The 20819-nt window shown below is 46.1% G+C and overlaps 1 protein-coding gene and 1 long non-coding RNA gene across 4 annotated transcripts; one reads left to right on the forward strand and one right to left on the reverse strand.

The window, feature by feature from the left end:
• Positions 1 to 3505: 3505 nt before the first annotated feature.
• LOC138391540 (uncharacterized) lies at positions 3506 to 6974 on the reverse strand. Its single transcript, XR_011234846.1, has 3 exons — positions 6901 to 6974; positions 4396 to 4447; positions 3506 to 3584 (listed from the first exon to the last, which is right to left on the reverse strand). It is a non-coding gene; the product is annotated as an uncharacterized lncRNA (long non-coding RNA).
• Positions 6975 to 7991: 1017 nt separating this feature from the next.
• Positions 7992 to 20771, forward strand: MSL1 (MSL complex subunit 1). Of its 3 annotated transcripts, XM_069482492.1 has the most exons (10): positions 7992 to 8781; positions 9306 to 9401; positions 11845 to 12068; positions 13108 to 13490; positions 15397 to 15444; positions 15904 to 15968; positions 16730 to 16797; positions 17198 to 17322; positions 17488 to 17560; positions 18122 to 20771. In XM_069482492.1, the coding sequence occupies exons 3-10, from the start codon at positions 11866 to 11868 to the stop codon at positions 18210 to 18212; spliced, it is 1056 nt and encodes a 351-aa protein (XP_069338593.1). In that variant the 5' UTR covers positions 7992 to 8781; positions 9306 to 9401; positions 11845 to 11865; the 3' UTR covers positions 18213 to 20771. The 3 variants fall into 3 exon arrangements, with proteins under 3 accessions (XP_069338593.1, XP_069338591.1, XP_069338592.1); XM_069482490.1 differs by having other exon boundaries at positions 7992 to 9401; XM_069482491.1 differs by lacking the exon at positions 15397 to 15444 and having other exon boundaries at positions 7992 to 9401.
• Positions 20772 to 20819: the final 48 nt, after the last annotated feature.

The following is a 20819-nucleotide window of genomic DNA, read 5'->3' on the forward strand; positions in this document are numbered from 1 at the left end:
TATAGAGACCCTGTACTTTAGACCCAAGGGTTCTGAGAAGGATCCAGAAGGATTCCTAGATGTGAATTACCATTTACAAACTCCTTTCCTCAAGACCCTGGCAACTGACTCCCTCCTTCCAGCTACAGGCCTTCTGGAACAGGGAAGGCATTTTCTGAAATAGGTGCTTTCCCTTCTCTCCCACTGTAAACCACATGCTTAGGATGACCGCTGCCTCCAGATTGGATATTTTGCCCTGGCAAGGAAATCCTATTGTAGGGGGAGGAAATTAGGTGATGGTGATAGAGAATGATAGATGAGCCTTTTGCTTAGCAGAGAGAGAGAAAATGGGCAGGCTGTGCAGAATTGGGTGGCTCTCCTGTCACACGGGCTTCCCCTCCGCCAAGCCCCACCCCAAAGCCCAGGAAGTCCATAGCTTGGCGGCCAGCCAGGGTGCGGCGAGCATTCCTCGGGACTCTGATAGGCTGGGGGATGGTTCCCACCATGAGGATGGGGGAGGGGAAGGAAAGGCGCGGGCGGGGGTGGGGGTGAACAAAGAGAAAGCGGTGAGGGTAAGAGATGGGGAGTTAGTTCTCAGTGCCGTAAGTCTCTTTTAGAGAGAATGGCTGAGGCTGGATGCCCTCCCATTGGCTATGCGAAGAGTCTGCTGCCTCAGAGCAGATGACCCCTGGGTCACCTCGCTGCTCAGGGTCATCCCTGACGTCGCAAGCTGTCCTCTGGAGGCTCGTTAGCGCTCTCTTTCGCCCTTACTCTGCGGCTGTGGTTGAGCTTGGGAGCCCCCGAGTGGCTAAACGCTGGTACTGCAGTTGCGCTGGGGGAGGAGCCCATCGGGTCTCCCCCTGCCTCTCCCTTTTCCTCCCCTTTAGCTTGGGACTCTGGAAATAGCACCTGGTAACGGGAGCGCTGACAGATACTGAGTTATAGGAGCAAGTGTCCTGGCCACAGTCCTCAACATTTTAGCTTGATCGCTTTTTGGACTGTTTCCCTTGAAAGTAGTGCCCTAGGACTCCTCCCATTCTCTTCCACACATTGCTCCTTAACGCGTCCCTGGGTAGTGCGCTTCTGGGCTACGAGGTCTCCCTACTTGGGCTCCAAGGATGGTAGCTCTTGGGCCATTAACTAGTAATGACCCCTGTGACCTTGGAGGGACAAATGGCCCCACGATAATTCTGATTTTAAACTTACCCTTCCCTGCCTGCACTACTTAGTCCTACCCTTCCTTCTCTGAGAGCATTGCTCACAACTCCTTTCCTCAATCGGCCTCCAACCTCATACATTCCATCACCCCAACTCCCTACCCAATCCCTCCATCCCACATATGTGGGGGAAAAGTGTAAGGTGAAAACTGGACAAAGCCCACGTTAGAATTTTTCCCAAGGAAATTAGTTGCCTCTGTTTGGCTTCACTTGACCTATTTTCTAGCTTTTCCTTGTTAATCCCCTTTTTCTGTGCACCAAGCCTTCCCACTGGACTCATTTTTTGCTGCCCTGCCCACTCCTTCCTACAACATGATCTCCTGAGGCTCTTCCCATCCAGGGCAAATGTTCCCAATGCTGAGAGGGGAGAGATTCCCTTTTGAAAACAACTGATGTCAGCTTGAGGAGGCAGAGCCAATAAAGAGACAACTGCTTACAGTGTTGTTGGGGGAGGGGGTGGAGGCAAGGAGCAGTTCATCCACCCCAGGAGAGGCCCTGTTCCCATCACCCAGCCCATAATTAGGGAATCTTGGCTGTCGCCTGGCATTGGAGGATCTGAGCGCTTTGCCAACATCATGAACTCTGGAGGAAGTGGAGTTGGAGTAGAGGTAACTAACTTTGCAGCTGGGGATTAAAACCTTACCCAACTGCACCCCAAAGTAGTTTTCTTTGATGACATCCTTCTCTTGAATTTGTCTCATCTTTTGATTGTGTAATCCTTAAAGTTATTAACCAGGCAGCTATGTGGATATGAAATCATTTTAAGCAGAGGCAGCCTCTTTCCCCTATTGTCCTTCAGCCCACATCAACTTTCCTCCCTTCCCAGGCTGCTGCCCCAAATTCACCCTGAAGGGGGCACTTTTGTTCAGTCGTTAGCTGGTGCCAGCTACAGGGGAGCCCCAGGAAGGAAACATAACAATTGGTCACGTGTTGGGGGTGAGGTTTCTCGCAGGGTTTGCTGGGACAGGGAAGGGAGGTCCACGTGGAGTGGGCGGAACGCGGTGAAAGTTTTGGCGGGGCTGACAGAGGGAGAAAAATACCCAAATTTGTGTTGTGATTTTATTGGGAGCGGAAAAAAAAAAAAAGCAGCAAGGAGGGTGTGTTCTACCCTGTGAGAGGCCCCCGCAGAGGAGAGTAGGGGAGCGGCACACGAGCATCGTGCTCGTGGAGGCCTGGAACGCAGGGCAGGGTTTCTGCCAGGAGAAGCTCTGAGCCGGGGCCGAGTTTCAGAGCCGGAAGCCTCTGTGGCTCCATGCTGGTTTCCCATCCCCCATCCTGCCAGGGAAGGAAAAGGTGGCCTCCCCAGCTGTGGTCCCTTTCAGTGCCATGTGGGGGCTGGGCTAACGCCAGCCACGCAACTCTAGTCTCTATTTATTTACCTTTCCGAGAGAGCTTCAGGAAGCTGCCGAGTTGAATCCTCTCCCCCTGGGGAGAAACCAAAACAAGTCTCCTCATTTTACTACCTAGTTCTGCCATACTGTTAGCAAGAAAACACGGCTTCAGACAGTCACAAGGCTGGAAGGGACCTTAAAGATGATCTATTTGGATTTTCTTTTTGGTCTGTGAAAACCAAGACCCAGTCAAGTAAAAGGGTTTGTTGCATGCTCTTTCCACACCATAGGTATTCCCTTCAAAGAATGTAGGTCACAGAAATGGAATTCTGCCATTCTATAAGCCTTGGAGGGATGGTGAAAGTGGTTGGCTTTAACTCTATCCATACTTTTAGCCAGCCAGAGAGCAAAAGGAATGGTCATTATCTCATTAAGGATAAAATAGGGAATTGATTAGGGACTTGATTTTGGATCCTAAGCAGTTTTCTTAGGCTTCCTTTTAGCTAGCAACTCCACTTTGTTTCTCTTGGCCTTTCAGATCACATTTCCTTAATGTTTCAGTTAAGGTGTTAAAGCAAGTGTTACAGCGGGTGGTTCCAGGGATAAACTGAGCAGCACTTGGAGAGTCAGAGAATCAAGGTTTCTTCGACTGGCTCAGAGGGGTCTGGCCACCAAATTCTGAGCCCCCGTCTACCCGTTTTTTTTTCCCACTTTTATTAGGTTGGGGTGGTCCGAGGGGTGGAGTCTCAGGTGGCTGATGCAATTGGTAAGCATGATTGCAGAAGCCAGGTAATAGATGGGGGTCTTCTTATCAAAGGGATCACCACTGTTTAAAACCTAATGGTTTGGAATCAAGAATTCCCTTCTCTTCTTAGAAGACCTTCTCTTCCAGGTTTCAGTTTTCTGGTGGTTTAGCCAGGTCATACCGTGAGTGAATTGAGATCAAGAAGATCAGACCTCCAAATCCAAAAATTTCAGGCTTGGCTTTGGTGGACAAAAGCATGTTTACTTAGTCTGGAGCAGTGAAATCCTAGACTTTGGATTTCAGAACTGTAAACTTTCCAGGAAAAAAAAAATGGGGACTGTTGTTCACAAAAGAAAGTACATCTTAACACACACACAAAACAGGAAGCTTGTAAGCTCAGAATTGATAACAATTCTCAGCTATCCTGCATTGACTCACATGGGTACTCTATAGTGCCTTCCCCGCCCCCCCAATTTTGTCCTAGACTAGGGGTAGGCAAACTACAGCCTGAAGACCAAGTCTAGTCCAACATCTTTTTTGTATGTTCCACAAGCTAAGAATTTTTAAATAGTTGAAAATTTAAAAATAATTTTTATGACATGAAAATTACATGAAATTCAAATTTCACATAATAGATAAATAATAAAGTTTTAGTGCAACAGGGCCACACTCATTTCATTTACTGGGGCTGCTTTTGTGCTACAATGACAGAGTTGAGGAGCACAAAAAAGACCCTAAGGGCCATCAAAGCCTAAATGTAGTCACGGTCTGGCCCTTTAAGACTAGGTTGCCCAGCCAAGCCCGGGAGGGTGTTCCTGCAGTCCTTGTCCGGAGGCTGCTTGAGGCTGCTTCAGCCCATGGGTTCCAGGTTGCAGTGAGCTATGATCAGACCTATGAATAGCCACTGCTACTGTACTCTCTAGCCTGGGTGACATAGCAAGTCCCCCTATCTTTGGGGAAAAAAAAAAAGAATAGGTTGCCGTGGTGTAGACTCCAAAGCAGTGGTTCTTAAACATGAGGTGCATAAGAGTCACCTGGAAGGTTTGTTAAAACAAGAACTGCTGAGTCTTATCCTAGAGCTTATTATTAATAAGTCTAGGGTGGGACCCAAGAATTTGCATACCTAACAAGCTTCCAGGAGATGCTGAAGATGCTGGTCTGGAACCACACTTGCTCTAGAGAGGAAGGAAACATATACGTTTTGTTCACGGAATTGCCATTTGTCCTGCCTTAGAAATCTTGACTGTAAAGTCCTCCTCCCTCACCCCCTCTTTCTATTAATCAACAAAGCCTGCTAATGAATAATAATGTGATAACTACATTATCAAGCATTACCAGGTGCCACATGTTATGATAAACACTTCAGTGGATTATCTCATTTAATCCTCACAATACCCCAGTGAAGTAAAGTGCTATTATAGTCATTTCACAGATAAGCAAAGTCAGGTAGAGAAGTTAAATAACACAGAGACAATAGATGAGGAAACTGTGTTTGGTCCTTGCAGTTTCACACCAGAGCCTTTGTTCTTAAGGGCTGAATCTCCTACCTGTCATTCTCTCTTTATCCCCATACCAATACCACTAGTACCTTAGTTTAACCACTTATCTCACATCTGGAATAACGGCCTTCAAGTTGGCTTCCTGCTTTTGGCGCAGAGACACAAATATTGAAGTTAGCTTTCAGAAACACAAATCTAATCATTCCATGATTTGCTGGAAATCCTTTGATTGTTCACCATGGCTGATAAATTATACATTCCTTCAAATTTTCATAATCTGGCCCCAACCCCCTTACCTGCCTTATCCCCTACATTCCTCACTATCCAGGCTACATTTAAGCCAACTTCTCCCATTTTCTACAATACATCCTTTTATCCCATGCCTTTGCAATGTTCTTACTTCTGCCTGAAAAGCCCTCCTATGATCTCCAACCTTCAAGGCCCACCTATATCGTCACTTCCTCCTTAATTTCTTCCAGATAGTATGTTCTCTCTCCTCTGCACTCCTAGACAACTTTATTCTTCCCTAGGTTTCACTATTTTTTATATAATATTAATATGACTGCCACTTGCAAGCAAGCTAAAGGTCAACGACAGATGTAATGTGCTTCTCTTAGTATGTCTAAAACGCTCATTTACTCATTCAATCAATATTTATTAAATGCTTACTTTGTGGCAGATATGGTTCTAGGTGCTGAGTCAATAAAACATGAAGCTTACATTCTAGTGGGGGAGGACAATGGACAAGGTAAATTACATGTTAGATGGCAATAAGTACTATGGAGAAAAATAAAAGCAGAAAAGGAGAGGGAGTTTGGAAGGGGTTGTGAGTTTACATAGGATGGCCAGAGAAGTTCTCACTGAAAAGATGACATTTAGTAAAGAGCTGAAGAAAGTGAGGAGGGAGAAGTCATGAGGTTATCTGAAGGAAGAATGATCCAGGCAGAGGGAACAGCAAGTGCAAGGACCTCAGCAGATGCGTGCCAGGAGCATCCAAGGGCCAGCAAGGAAGTAAGTATTTGCAGGACCGGAGTGAATAAAAGGGAAGAACAGTAGGAGCCAAAAGTTCAGAGAGCAGCACCAGAGGGCCAGGGCCTACAGGCCATTGTGATGATTTTGCTTTTACTCCAAGTGAGGTGGGAAGGCATGAGAGGTTTTTTGTTTTTTTTTTTGAGACAGAGTCTTGCTCTGTCCTTTGGGCTGGAGTGCAGTGGTGTCCTCACAGCTCATTGCAACCTCCAGCTCCTGGGCTCAAGCGATCCTCCGCCTCAGCCACCTGATTAGCTGGGACTACAGACATGCACCACCATGCCTGGCTAGTATTTTCTATTTTCTGTAGAGAAGGGGTCTCACTCTTGGTCAGGCTGGTCTCAAACTCCTGACCTCAAGCGATCCTCCTGCCTCGGCCTCCCAGAGTGCTAGAATTACAGGCATGAGCCACCTCGCCCAGCCTGTGAGAGGGTTTTGAGCAGAGAAAGAACATCTCACATCTTACCAGGATCACTATGGCTGCTGAAAGCAGACTTAAGTGGGGCAAGGCAAAGGTTGAAACTGAGAGACCAATTACAAAGTTACTGCAATTTAAAAAAAGAGAGAGATGAATGTGGCTTCTTAGTCCAAGGTGGAAGTTGTGGATGAAGGTGTTGAGAAGGTATAGGCTTATGGATATATGTTTTGAAGGCCAATAGGATTGGCTGATTTATCAGGTATGGGGTGACAGAAAAAGAGGAAAAGGGTAGGAGAAGTAGGATTTGGGTAGGGGGAATTCAGAAGCTTGATATTAGATGTAAGTTTGAAATGCCTATTAGACATCCAACTGGATATGTATACGAGGCAATAGGATATATGATTTTGGAGTTAGACGATGAGTCCAGGAAGAAGACATAAATTTGAGAGTTATCAGTATAGAGATGGTATAGAAAGTGTTGACACTGAAAGAGATCACCATATTCTGTGTACATTCTCATGCCCACCGCACCCCCTCCATTCCTTGGTATCTCTAAGCCTAACACTTCCCTTGCAGATCTGAGGCCATACAATCTGGTAGAAGAGGGCTGGGCTCTGATGGATACTTAACACATTCACACCCATTTGTTTAAAATTTCCAATGCTTCATGCTTCAGACTTACAAGGAAGAGACACAGTTTTAATTAGGTTTTCACATTAGGCCAGAGGATGTTAGTCTTCTCCATCTCCACATGGATTTTAAAAAGAACACCTCAGACAGAAGAGAAAAACAATCAATTATTAAGACTATTTAAAATTTTTTCCACGAGGAATTCTGTGAGGACTTGTTGGCTAAAGTTGCTTGGAAATTAAGACATACATACAAATTGAACTTGGAGAGACAGGAAGAGGTGCTCAACATAGAACAGCCTAAATTATTCCTGCTCCTGATAAAAGGATAAGTCCCATCAGGGATATCCTTCGCTTCAACCCTTCAAAAGCCTCCAGAAGATGCCAGGAGTGGTTTAAGAAGGCCGGGGAGATGGCCGTTGGGAAAGAACTGTTGGTAGTTGGCAATACTTCATCCCACGGAGGTTGTGGCAACAACTCCCCGGGCAGCAGACATCATGGATTCTCCTCCCTCTGGGAACCAGAGGTCCCTCCGTTTCTGGTCTGGAGCACTTAGAGACAAAGAACTTCATTCTCTTCCGTACCAGTGTGGGACTGCTGGGGAGGGTAGGGGGTGGAGGGGTTAGAATTCTACCCCCGTGAAACACCCACAGGCTCAAAGAGGAGCCTGGATCCTGACTCGCCAGGAGGCGTGCGGGGGCCCCTCCGGCGTGGGCCAGGCGCGTTGCCAAGGTGCCGGCGCAGGGGCCACCTCGCGCAGTCCGGGTACGTGGAGCGCTCGGTGCGTTTCCACGAAGGGCGCATCTGCCTCCCGAAGCCCCCTTCCTTCCTCTCAACGCCATTCTCTCGCGCTTCTTTTTCCCGGGGAGCCTCCGCATTCCGCATCTACCCAGGGCCGCCCTCGCCCTTTTTCTCTCTTCCAGACCCTCCCCCGGTTCGCCCCTCCCTCGGCAGCCCACCTTCACCCCGCTCCTCCGCGCGCTCCTGGGTCCTTGCCCCTCATCCCCGGCCTCCCCTCGCCGGCCCCGCGGCCCCCTCCCCGCCCCCCTCGAGGCGGCCGCAGCGGCGGCCCCTTTCACAATAGCGCCGCCCGCCTCCCTCATCTGCGCTCCCGGTTCGCTCCCGCCCGCTTCCCTTCCCGCGCATGCGTGCTCCGGTCGGCGGCGGCTGCGGCGGTGGCGGCTACGAGCGGCTCCGTTTTTTTAAAGGGAAACGCTGAGGCGCCGGGGGTGACTGTGGGGGAGGGGGATCCCGAGCCTCGGAAACCCTCGGGGGAGGCGACAGACCCCCTCCTGGAGTAGGAGGGCTTTGGGCGGACCCATCCCTCCCACCCCCTCCTGAGGAGGAGGGGGGGGGAAATGGAGGCTCGGGGCGGCTGAGGCGAGCTCCGGGGCGGGGGGCCGGGGCGGGGAAGGGGGGGTGTGGGGTGGGGAGACGAGGCGGGCCCGGCCGGGCCAGGGGGGGCCGAAGCGAGCTCCGGGGATGAGCTCGGGGGCGGCTGGGTGCGAGCTCCTGCCTCTGAGGCGAAGGCGGTGGCGGCGGCAGCAGAGGCGGCGGCGAGGCCCCCATGGGCCGGCGGCGGGCCTCAGCCGCGGCCTCCACTTCTCCGCACGCCGGCGGGATGGCGTCCGGGCCCCGGAGGAGCCGCGCTAGTGGAGGCCTGCTGCCGCGCTGCTGAGGCGAGCCCGCCAAACTCCCCTCCCCCTCCTCCGTCCTCGACCCCCCGCACCTCGCCCCTTCCCCACCCCCTCCTCCGTCTCGGTCCCCGGCGCTGCTCCGGACCACTATGACCATGAGATCCGCAGTGTTCAAGGCGGCCGCGGCCCCTGCCGGCGGCAACCCTGAGCAGCGACTGGACTACGAGCGGGCTGCGGCGCTGGGCGGGCCCGAGGACGAGCCCGGGGCGGCCGAAGCCCACTTCCTCCCCCGGCACCGTAAGCTCAAGGAGCCGGGGCCCCCGCTGGCCTCCTCTCAGGGCGGGAGCCCCGCGCCTTCCCCGGCCGGCTGCGGCGGCAAGGGCCGGGGCTTGTTACTCCCGGCCGGGGCGGCACCAGGGCAGCAGGAAGAGAGCTGGGGCGGTTCGGTGCCCTTGCCCTGTCCGCCCCCGGCCACCAAACAAGCCGGCATTGGGGGGGAGCCAGCCGCAGCCGGAGCCGGCTGCAGCCCCCGGCCCAAGTATCAGGCGGTGCTGCCCATTCAGACGGGCTCTCTCGTGGCGGCGGCCAAAGAGCCTACGCCCTGGGCTGGGGACAAGGGTGGGGCGGCTTCCCCAGCTGCCACCGCCTCGGACCCGGCGGGACCCCCACCACTACCTCTGCCGGGGCCGCCACCCCTCGCGCCCACCGCCACCGCCGGGACTCTGGCGGCCAGCGAGGGCAGATGGAAGAGTATGAGGAAGAGCCCTCTCGGGGGTGGCGGCGGCTCGGGAGCCTCCAGTCAGGCCGCCTGCCTCAAACAGATCCTTCTGCTGCAATTGGACCTCATCGAACAGCAGCAGCAGCAGCTGCAGGCCAAGGAAAAGGAGATCGAGGAGCTGAAGTCAGAGAGAGATACGGTACGGGAGGGGTTAATCTGCATTCGGGACGAGGAGCGAGTTGTGCGCATGCTCGGGGGAAGGGGTGCTGTAGGAGGTTAAGGTACCCCTTGGTTAGGAAAGGAGATTGGCCACCAGCAAAGGAGTATCTTAGGTGCTGGGTGTGGGAGCCAAGCTCACACACACGTTAGGTTGTAGGGAAGGTTTAAAGGGCAAGCTCCCAGTGGGAGGGGGAGGGGAGTTTCAGGTGCCAAAGGGTTAATTTAAAATGACAGTCCCAGACTTGTGGGAAGGACGTTTAGAGTGGGAAAAGACCTGATTTGTGAGGGGTTAAAAATGAAAGGGTGGGGTGCATATGTGGTGGCTTTATGGAAGGGGTTAAATTAAAGAGATGTTGCGTTAGAAATGCATTGTGGAGCAGAGGGACAGAGCAGCTGTTGCTCTAACCACTGCTGCAGCATCTTTAGATAGGAGGGTAGTAGGCCTTTTAGTGGGCAGAGGGGCAGAGATGATTTACATGGAAGCCTATTTTAGTTTTCCTAAATGATATTAAGAGAATTGCTGCCTGTGATTTCAGACAGTTTTTAATAGGAATCTAAGTTTATAAAACACAATCCACTGACCAGGTCCCTTGTATAAGCATGGTGTTTGAAGCTTGAAGATTTTAAGGCATCAAGGGAGAGTAAGCTTATTAAATGTATTAAGTAGACCTCCCCCAAAATCTCTTTTAGAATCTTAAGGTAGCAGGGATGTCGTTTATTATTTCTTTGTACTTCTGAGGAGCATGACTGCATAGGCTTATTTTTACTGCATCAGTAGTTAAGGGAGCCTCCGTGTTAAAACATATTCCTTCAGATACCAGGGAAGCTGGGGTGGTGGGGTATTACTGTGCTAGCATACCTTACAGCTGCCTAAAAATAAACATGGTTTCTACAATTGTTGTGTTCAGGCTGCAGCAGTCTCTCTCTCTCTCTCTCTTTCTCAGTCTCTCTCTCTCTCTCTCTCTCTGTGCGCCAAGGGCTGAGCAAGGGAGCAGAGGGCTATTCATTTTGTTTGCTTTCCAAATGAATCGCATCAGGCAGCTGTCTTATTGGAGAATGCATTCTGCAAGGTGGAATGGGAGCTGGGGCAGGTCTTATTAAAATATCTCATGGTGTTGATTTGTGGAAGTTACTCAACATGGAGGTGGCATTGCTCAGCTACTGTACTGCAGTCTAGGGGTGTGATGGTACTGTAATTACAACACATCATATCCTTACATGGGGGGGTAGGTGGGAAGAGGAGGACCAGTGAAGGAGAAGAAATCAAGGAAATGTCACCCACAAACCGTGGCTAAGTAATGCTAACGCTGTGAATCAAAACAGATATGAGGAGATGAAATGAGAGTATGGCTGACAGGAGGGGCTCTCTGCTGATTGTGGAGGTTTCTTCTTAGCTCCTGAGGTAATGGCCCCTTTGCAGGCTTTCCTAGGCAGAGAAAGTGGGGTGACTTAAGGATAGAGTGTCAGTCTGAACTTGGTATTCACTGCTTCTGTTGTGTATTGCAGTCTTTATGTTGCTTAAGCCTGTTTCTCTTATTCCAGTTGTTGTTTGGCCTTGACTGAAATCCATGCAATGAATGTAATGAAGGCAGCATTAATGTCACCGTCTAACCCAGATAAAATTCTTGTAATAGGGCATAAGTAGCACAGTTAGCACCTTTTCTCAAAACTAAATTAATGAAGTTTTCAATGATAATAGACTTCCATTTTCTGTTTATGTAGTTCTCCCTTTTAATTAAATTGAAAGGACTTTGATTTCAATAAATGTTTACATAAATGGGTGTAATTTTTTCTGCTATCTCAAATGCAAAGCAATATGTATATGTCATGATTGTTGGGATTTATAGGTACTGATTTGTATTATAATTAAATGGAATGTTCATTGTTTTAGAAGTCCCCCCCCACCATCACTTTCAAATAACACTACCATCCCTAGTGGTAGTATGAGCTCTTAATTCCCTCTCAATGTACTGTTTGGACTTTGCCATTGTGTATAGTGTTTTGGAGTAGAAGTAGAGAGGATAGAATTTGAGGAACCTTAAGGCCTCTTAAAAGAACATATATAAGGTTAGTTCTGGAAACTCTCAAACCAACTTAGAGCCCATGGTTAGCAGTACCAGAGACTATGCCATTAAAAGGCATACCGTGGCCCCTTCTGGTAGAGAGGGTCTTCCTCCAGAAGACTGAACTTCAATTTTCCTTATGCCTCTTCCCATCTAGGTTAGCCCTTAAAATTAAAGGACGTTTTGTCTTCTCTATATTGTTCAAAGAAAACTATTCAGATAATGCCTGCCTATTAAAAATAACTTGAATTGATGTGGTCCACAGAAAGAGGCAGAAGACTATACTCATTCCTAAATGGGGCCAAGTATCTGTGTTTAATTTTTTTGTGTAAGTCTGCATTTTGCCACTTTCTCTTTTAGCTCCTTGCTCGGATTGAACGTATGGAAAGGCGGATGCAGCTGGTAAAGAAGGATAACGAAAAAGAAAGACACAAGCTGTTTCAGGGCTATGAAACTGAAGAGAGAGAGGAAACAGAGCTATCTGAGAAAATTAACCTGGAGTGCCAGCCGGAGCTTTCCGAGACATCCCAGACTCTGCCTCCCAAGCCTTTCTCATGTGGGCGGAGTGGAAAGGGACACAAAAGGTGTGCTGATAACTTTGTTACACTGTCTGGACATAATAAGGATACTTTTTACCAATGACTAAGAGAAGGGATTGGGATTTATGAATTATTTTTATAGCAATATAATAATTCAACCACAGCCTGAATTATGAAGTCTTCTGTGCTGAGAAACTATCTTGAACATTCTTATGCAGGCTATAAAAGTGTCTTAGGAACATTTTGGTCACAGTAATAATTACAGAGTGCAGAGTAACATACAGAGAATGGACATCAAATGTGACAGCTGAGTTTCTTAAAGAAAACTGTAGCAGTTTACTTCAAGTTAGGAAGTGTTAAACTTCATTGTGTTGGGCACTGGTAGACATAAAGTAAAACAGAACTGTCCTTGAACTCAAAGAAATCAGTCAAACTGTAAGGATGGGCATAAAATTTGAAAACTCAGAATTCAAATGCAATAAAATACATATATAACACTGATATAAACTAAGTTTTGTAAGATTCAGGGATATTAAAGATTATTCTGAGTTAGAACTCTGAAACTTTTAAGGAGATGAATCTTGAAAAAGAAATATAAAGTTTAGTTGGTAAAGAGGAAAGGAGATGGCAGAGAGGAGAAAAGGGGAGGGATAGAGGTGGGAGAAAGAGCCAGCAGACAATAAGAAAAGAGAAATAGAGATTGTAATAGGGTTGGGGGGAAAAGTAGAGACTGATCTCTGGTTGACAGGAATGAAGTAGATGGCAAAGAGTAATGGCACCTAATGTTAAAGCACTTTGAATAGGAATCTTTTTAAATCTAATAGGCAATAGGATACTATTAGAGATTCTTAAGCATGGAAACTCACTTGTTCCACATTTACTAAGGGCCTCTCATATATATTGTTAAGCAGGGGCTGTTTCTGCTCATGACTGCCAAATGAGCACAAACAGATATTGAGGTACCTGAATACTGGTCATTTTGGGGCAAGAGAACAAGCTAGTTTTCTTGCCCCAAAGTGTGTTCAGATTAGATTTTATTCAATAGTCAATAAATTTTTATAATATTTTCTTCCCTATCTAATAGGAAATCCCCATTTGGAAGTACAGAAAGAAAGACTTCTGTTAAAAAGCTGGCTCCTGAATTTTCAAAAGTCAAAACAAAAACTCCTAAGCACTCTCCTATTAAAGAGGAGCCCTGTGGTTCCTTATCTGAAACTGTTTGTAAACGTGAATTGAGGAGCCAAGAAACCCCAGAAAAGCCCCGGTCTTCAGTGGACACCCCACCAAGACTCTCCACTCCCCAAAAGGGACCCAGCACCCATCCCAAGGAGAAAGCCTTCTCAAGTGAGATAGAAGATTTGCCGTACCTTTCCACCACAGAAATGTATTTGTGTCGTTGGCACCAGCCTCCCCCATCACCGTTACCATTACGGGAATCCTCTCCAAAGAAGGAGGAGACTGTAGCAAGTAAGGCATAGAGAACACTTGCTCTTATACCCTAGTGGTGGCGGTCAAGCTAACAAGTGTGAAAATGCCTTTGGCATTTTTTAAAAAGTGCAATCAATAAAGCAGAGTTCTGTCAAGAATGAGTAAGTTAACAGCCAGAGACAGACACTGTGCAGGCAATGCAAATAGATGGAATTACAGCAAAATGTGCTCAATGTATTTGCCTGCTTACAACACTGGGAGATGTGTTTGCCAGTAAGTTGCTCATCACAAGAGCACCAGACTTGGGGGTGTAATCTGCGGCAACTTGCATGCCCTCTGAAAGAAGGGTTTTCTGTGCTGTGAAATGCATAGAACTTATACTTTGCCATGCACGACTGTTCCTGCAATTGATATTGTGTGAAACCTGGGAGGGTGGTCTTTGGGTGTTCTCAGGGGCCAATGGTAATTTTTGGGTTGGGGAGCCAGCTTGGGGTGGGGAATTTCACCTGGGCCTCCGCTCTTTAACTATATAAACATTTATCTGTATCTCCATGTCCCGGTCTGGGGGGCAGGAGGAATCTGCCAAAGACTAACAGTCTTACTTTATCTTACTATAACTTCACAAAGGTTCTAAAATGTGAAGAGTTTACTTGGATTGCAGTAGCCCATTGGTTGTTCATATATTTAAATAAAATGGTCTACAAACTATTTTTCAAACAATAAGGACTATCTTGGGATATCTGAGCTGCTTGGGGAGGGTGTGGGGTATGGGACCTTGGTCTTCATTCCCTTTTTTTTTTTTCTTTATGGCTTCCACACAGAGATGCTCCCCTTATCTTCTACATCAACCAGTAACTGGAATGTGCCTTCAATCATGTCATATTAGCCTATGACAGTCACTGCGGGTACTGGGGTTCTGGTGGGGGAGGCCTTCTTGGATAGAACCGCAGTCCCAAGTTTCTACCACTGTGTCTTGCCCTAGCAGGATGGGGATGGAAATCTATTCCAATGAGACAAGAGTATTCTCCAGGCTTTGTTTGGCTGTTCTGGTGACAAAATTAAGTGGGAAAGCTAGATTACTCTTCTTAATTATCTAACATTTATTAGGCCTCACACTTGAGTACATGAGATAGACCAGGATCCTGATCGAGGTTCAGATTTTTTGTTGGTTCAGTCAGTTGAACAGGTTCATCCTTAACGGTTAACCTTTTTGCTGCTATGGCAATGCTGTGTAACAACTTATGAGAAAATGTGAAGCAACTTCCCATCCGGGATTGAGAAATGGCTTGGTCCAGAGATGTTCTGTGTGACTGGCTGTTTTTGAAAACTGTATCTTCCCTAGTACAGAAAATTCCAAACACCTCTGAGATTGTGGGCATAGCAGTACGAAGGAGTCTGACTGGGGAGATCCCAGCCCCTTGAGGAGCCTGAGTTGTGAATAAACATGTGAATCCTTATTCTTGATGCCCCTATCTCAAGAGGCTTGTTCTAAGGAAGCCAAAGTCTTTGTGCATGTTGCTCAGGCTGGACCAGCAAGGTAGTTTGTTTGGTTGGAGGGAGGAGGGAGCTGTTTAAGAAGACTACGTATGTAAGTTTTGAGAACGCTGATCTTTTATTTGAAAAATAGGGTCAACTTTTACTCACCTGCCATGTTCTGAGTTTAAGGTTTGATATCCTTGGCCATCAACTGTTGCAGGGAAACCACCCTAAATAATGAAGAAAAGAAGTCGTCTCAGTGTAAAAAAAAAAAAGTGGTGGGCTTATTTTCTTTTCTTTTGTCTGTTGTTCCCTCTTCCCCTCCCCCAGAGAGAAATTCTCAAAAGAACAACTCAAAAAACAAAATGGCTTCCTAGTGAGAACTTCAGTGATGATCCTTTCCTCCATTTTGGGTATGGGCTTTTTTTCTTTTTACACTGAGATGATTCTTCTTTCCTGCATTATTTAGGGTGTCTGATGCCATCAAGTGTTGCAGGAGAAACTTCAGTCTTGGCTGGTGAGTAGAATAGGAATTGTGCTGGCTGGGCCTGGGGTGGGGGTTGGTGGGATGGTGGATGGTTGGGAGCTGCATTCCCCATCCATTGGATGTGGGAGAGTGAGATTTCTTGGTGTGTGATTGATTATACTACTATAGACTTCAAATGACAACAAATTTCAGTTGTTTTTCAGGAACTGCAATAGCATCCATTATATGAATTGTCAGGTATTGGCTTAGGGTTTTTTTGTGATCCTGAGTTTGGCAGACTGCAATGGCACTTTAGGTTCTTTTATTTATACCATAGCAGGGACACTGAATATGGCTTCAGGCGAGGCCATAGAATGGATTCCTATCACTTGGTAACTTTGTCTTATCTGGGGAGACACCTCTTGTCCTAGTGAATAGTTGTGCGACTTTGGATTTAAGAGTGGTTCCACCCCTCCTCCCTTTCTTTTTCTTTTTTTTTTTTTTTTACAGTTCCTTCTTGGAGGGACCACTCAGTAGAGCCTCTAAGGGACCCAAATCCTTCAGACCTTTTGGAGGTAGGTACCCAGGAGCTGTCAATGGAAGGGAGTAAGGGACTTGAATGTGGGGATGTAACTTCAATATGTGGTAGTACTATGGATGAGTTAAATAGAACTGAACTCCAAGCTGGGCGTGGCAGCTTACACCTGTAGTCCCAGCTACTAGGGAGGCTGAGGCGAGAGGATTGCCTGAACCCAGGAGTTTGAGGTTGCAGTGAGCTATGATGATGCCAGTGCACTCCAGCCTGGGCAACAGAGCCAGACCCTGTCTCTAAAAAAAAACACAGAAAAAAGAAAACTGAGGTCCAGAGTGATTAAGTGACTTATTAAAAAATAAATAGCTAGGTAGTACTCAAAGCAAAGGTAGATTTCATGTGAAGTAGAAAAGTTGGCGTATACCACTCAGTAACAAAATTATGTATTCCAAGCTCATTTGATTCTTAAAAATTTGATATTTACTTTAAACTCAGACTCTTACAGGAAGTATGGAGGTGGGGAGGGTTTATGGCAGTCTCAGGAGGTCAGTCTGACGTGATGTTTACCTTGGAAAATTATGGAAATGATTTTGAAATTGAGAGATTCTAAAAGAGTGGGGGTGGGGAAAGGTGTTATGTGTTTTGTTGATTCTGTTACCAGGAGGTTCACGTCATATTCATAGAACCCACAGACTCAGGTAGAACCTGAAGGTGAAAGATTTTGTGTTCCTGGAAGCTGGAAATTAGTTAGTATATGTGTGTAACATGGTGATAGATAGCTTATCAGCTGCTTTCTTTACACAGAACCTGGATGACAGTGTGTTTTCGAAGCGGCATGCAAAACTGGAGCTGGATGAGAAGAGAAGGAAGAGGTGAGGCCAGGGATTGTCAATTCTAGGCACAGCTCAGCCTGACCTCCCTCTTCCATGCTGTGGAGAATCATGGAGCTCTTAACACTCTTATTAGCTTCCCAATTGGTTGAGTATTTTAGTTGGAAATGGTAGTTGTTATAGGTAAACAGGTTTGGCTTCTTTTTCTTTGTGTGTGACCTTCCTCAGTTTCATTTTCTGTGGAACACCAACATATGATCTGGACTGGTAGACCTAAACAGCTCTTCCCTAACCAGGCAGTCATTTCTTTTTACTCTGTCTAGAGGAGTCAGCAAGGATCGTCCTAGCATCTGGATTGTGTGAATTGCTTTTATAGAGCAGATTTTGGGTAAGCGGTAATGTTGGGTTTGTTTGTTTTGTTTGTCTGGTTTGTTTTTCCCAGATGGGATATTCAGAGGATCAGGGAACAAAGAATTTTACAGCGACTGCAGCTCAGAATGTATAAAAAGAAAGGAATTCAGGAATCTGAGCCTGAGGTTACCTCATTTTTCCCTGAGCCAGATGATGGTAAGTTTTGTCTATCTAAAAGAATAGGTTTTTCAAAAAAGAAAAAGGGTTCAAGGCTCCAGAATACAGCTTACTCTGAATGAATGAACTGTATTTTGGAGCAGGTATAGTTAGACATTTCCCATCTATGTCACTAACAAGGTCCCATTTGACTTTCTTCCATAGTTGAAAGTTTGATGATTACCCCCTTCTTGCCTGTTGTAGCATTTGGACGACCATTACCAAAATTAACTCCACAGTAAGTATAAAGTCTTTTTCCTCCTCTCTCAGGTAGCCTGCACCTCCTTTTCCAGACTTTAAGGAAGCCTAGATATAGGGTGTAACCAGGTGGCTTAGGGATAGCCATGGGGCTACCTGGGCCAGGTGCAGTGGTGTGCACTTGTAATCCCAGTGATGGGAGGCTGCGGTGGGAGAATTGCTTGAGCCCCAGAGTTCAAGGTTGCAGTGAGATAAGATTGTGCCATAGCATTCCATCCTGGGCGAGAGAGCGAGACCCTGTCTCTTAAAAAAAAAAAAAAAAGAAAAGAAAGAGATGAGACTATCTGGGCAACTAGCTTTTTGCAATGATAAGATTCCCAAACGAATTAGGATTGCTTTTTGAATTATAAATAGATTATTCCATTACTTTAATGGTACACTATTGCTCTGGCTTTGAGGCAGGAAAGACATTCTAAACTTGGGACTCAGGAGTTGGAGCTAGGAGTAGTGATGGATTTGGTGACTTTTTTGGAGTTGCTATCATGTCCACACTGAATCCCTTTTAGTTTTGCAAGTTGATTTCCTCATCTTTTTTTGCCAGGAATTTTGAGCTGCCCTGGTTGGATGAGCGTAGCCGATGCAGGTTGGAGATCCAGAAGAAGCAAACACCTCACCGGACGTGTAGGAAATAGCTGTGCTGGCAAGAACCCTCTGTCTTCAGATAGTTGTAGCATGCCATTCCCAGAGAGTGGCAGAGACCTGTATATGTGACCTATGTCCTCATGTATGTTATCATTCACTGATAATGCCCTTCCATACTTCCTTGATTTTGGTTTTGTTTTCATCACTCTTATTTCACAAAAACTCTTTCATTGGGCTAATTGTGAATTATGGAGGGTGACTGAGATTTCTTGTCCCTTTTTAGGGAAATGAGCTCTTAAGCTAAATCTATAGGATGGCAGATTTGAAAGTTTCAGGAGTCTGCTTCTATACATTTGCCTGTGTTAAAGGGGTAAAAGGGCTTTCTTCATTAGACATGTGGAAGATGAAGCAAACCCTGCCGTTAGAGCTGTGCCTGCATGGCACTCTTCTTGCCCTGGTGTACCCTCCTTATAGTTTGGGCATAGTGGTTTTTACCCTATAATAAAACAAAAAACCTCACCGTGAGCTTTAGGACCAGATGAGGAATAACAAGTGAAGTGATGAAGCACGTCATCTTCACAGAGTAGAGGTTGGAGAATTGGTAGGTAAATGTCTGAAAGGATAGTTGTTCTCTTAAAACTATTCTGTGATACAGCAATGCGGGAAGGGATGTTTGACTGCAATTATTTTCTTAGTTAATGGGTAACTGAATTTCTTCCTCTACCCCATAAAAATAATATCTTTGGAAAAGAGAATGGGGATAGTTAGTTTGGGACAAGTTACAGCTGTAAACAGAAGCAACTGGCATTTAGGATGGTGTGCCAGAACCTGTATAGATGTCCTTGTATCACATCACTTCTGAAGTATTCCTTTTAGCTGAGCTCTTGGTGGTAGGGTAGAGATTTAGGGAGGGTTGGGGGGAAAGTGTGGAAATATGTGCTTCCTTTGGCTGGCAAATGTCTGCATCTTGAAACAAATGTACCTAATGAGCTTCTCCATTCACTTTGTAAAAATAGATTTGTATGTGTACCATTGTGGTCCTATCTCCCCCCCTTCCCACCCCCAGTTTTGTTAAAGTGTCAGGACAGCACTCCCAGGCCACTTTGGTCTCAGTGTAAGATCCCTGTTAACTATCTGAAAGGAAAATAGAGCCAAGACCTCTGGTCTTAAATACATAGGAATTGCCTTTCTTTAGTCTTCAGGACTATTGTGTGAAAACAAGTAGGGGTCTAATCTCCTAGAAGGTAGGGGCTTTTATCCTTGAAGAGAATATGTCCCCATATTATTAGCACTTTTAGAGGAGAAGCCAAGGTATGTAGGATGTGTGGCCGGCCCATCAGTGGAGCATGAGAGAGAATGGGGATACCATTGTGGGAAGAGAAGAAAAAGTTCCTCAGGGGCCTCCCACTGCTAAAGCTTTTTGTGAGATGTTCAACTGTGCTCCCTGGATTTGACTTTTAAAGGAATTACTCCGGCAGCACATGTAGTATTCTTGGATGATCTTGCTGCTCTTATTTCTCCTTTTGTGTGTGTGTGTGTGTGGCTATGGGTTTTCATTTATAACTCCATCTGCTTAGGAGAGTGGGCTCTCTATAAGGGAACCTTCTGTGAACATCATTGCAGCAAGGATGTAGAGAGAAATAGGACTTATTCCACTAGGGGCTCTCATCTCACACCTTAAGGAGAAGAAAGATTTCTAGAAAAACTGGGCCAGATTTTCTTTGTTCGTCATCATTTTAATGTGGCAAGCTGTTTTGCTTTCCTACTCTGACCTATGTTATGTCCTTCATGATGTGCCCCAAAAGATAAAAGACCCCAATCAGTGTCTCTTGACTTTGTTCCTTGATCCCTCTCAGTTTCTACTTGATTTCAGCATTTGTTGGATTCCTAATTTTGGATATGGGTTAGCAAATTGAACTTTATGTTTGTGCCCTGCCCAGGGGACTCCTCAGATTCTGACTTGAACTAGACTGAGAGGAATCCATGAGGTGCTATCTGGCCAGACTTAAGTGGATTCTATTTTCTTGGTTCTCCCTCTCCCTGAGGACCTCTTATTTTATTGTCCCCTCTTCTAGATCAATTCTCCTTTGATTTGGATGTGTTGAGGTTTGTTGAGAAGGAGCTTGGAGAGTAGATTAGCAAAGTTCCAAGAGGAAAATTACAGTGTGTTTGAGCGTGGGGGGAAAATTAGTCTTATTTTTCCCTACATGGGATACAACACTGTGAAATTCAATCTTCAACTGAAAGCCCTGCAATTCTCCTAAAACATAGTTTTGTTTTTCTTTAACAAAGTTTAAGCTAGTGTTAATAAATTAAAAAGAGAAATTGCTTGTCTGTCTACTTCAGCTTTGTTTTATGCTCATTTCATATTGTCGTCTGTGTTGTAATTCATACTTTTGATACCATTTCTGATGTGTAAAATTGGTTGTCTTGTAAATATCTTATAAAGAGTTCAATTGTAAATAAACTATTGTGGCTGTTAATTTTTGAACTTCTGCTTCAGTTTATTAGATTTATTGGCAAGCATTAAGCAATTCTGATTGTATTTGAAAGACTGGGAAAAGAAATCCATTTTCACAATTAAATAGAACACATTATTTTCCCCTTTATATAAGGTACTCACTTCTATTTGTGTATAGATACAATGTATTTTTCAG

Source organism: Eulemur rufifrons, chromosome 9 (genome assembly GCF_041146395.1).
Source record: "Eulemur rufifrons isolate Redbay chromosome 9, OSU_ERuf_1, whole genome shotgun sequence".
In the NCBI taxonomy this organism is placed as follows: domain Eukaryota; kingdom Metazoa; phylum Chordata; class Mammalia; order Primates; family Lemuridae; genus Eulemur; species Eulemur rufifrons.

Bases quoted from the DNA above. Each gene is read 5' to 3' on its own strand.
- MSL1 (XM_069482490.1), top strand. From the start codon at position 8,634: ATGACCATGAGATCCGCAGTGTTCAAGGCGGCCGCGGCCCCTGCCGGC. The intron at 16,798-17,197 runs GTGAGGCCAGGG...TGTTTTTCCCAG, and splicing joins GATGAGAAGAGAAGGAAGAG to ATGGGATATTCAGAGGATCA. The intron at 17,323-17,487 runs GTAAGTTTTGTC...TTTCTTCCATAG, and splicing joins TTTCCCTGAGCCAGATGATG to TTGAAAGTTTGATGATTACC.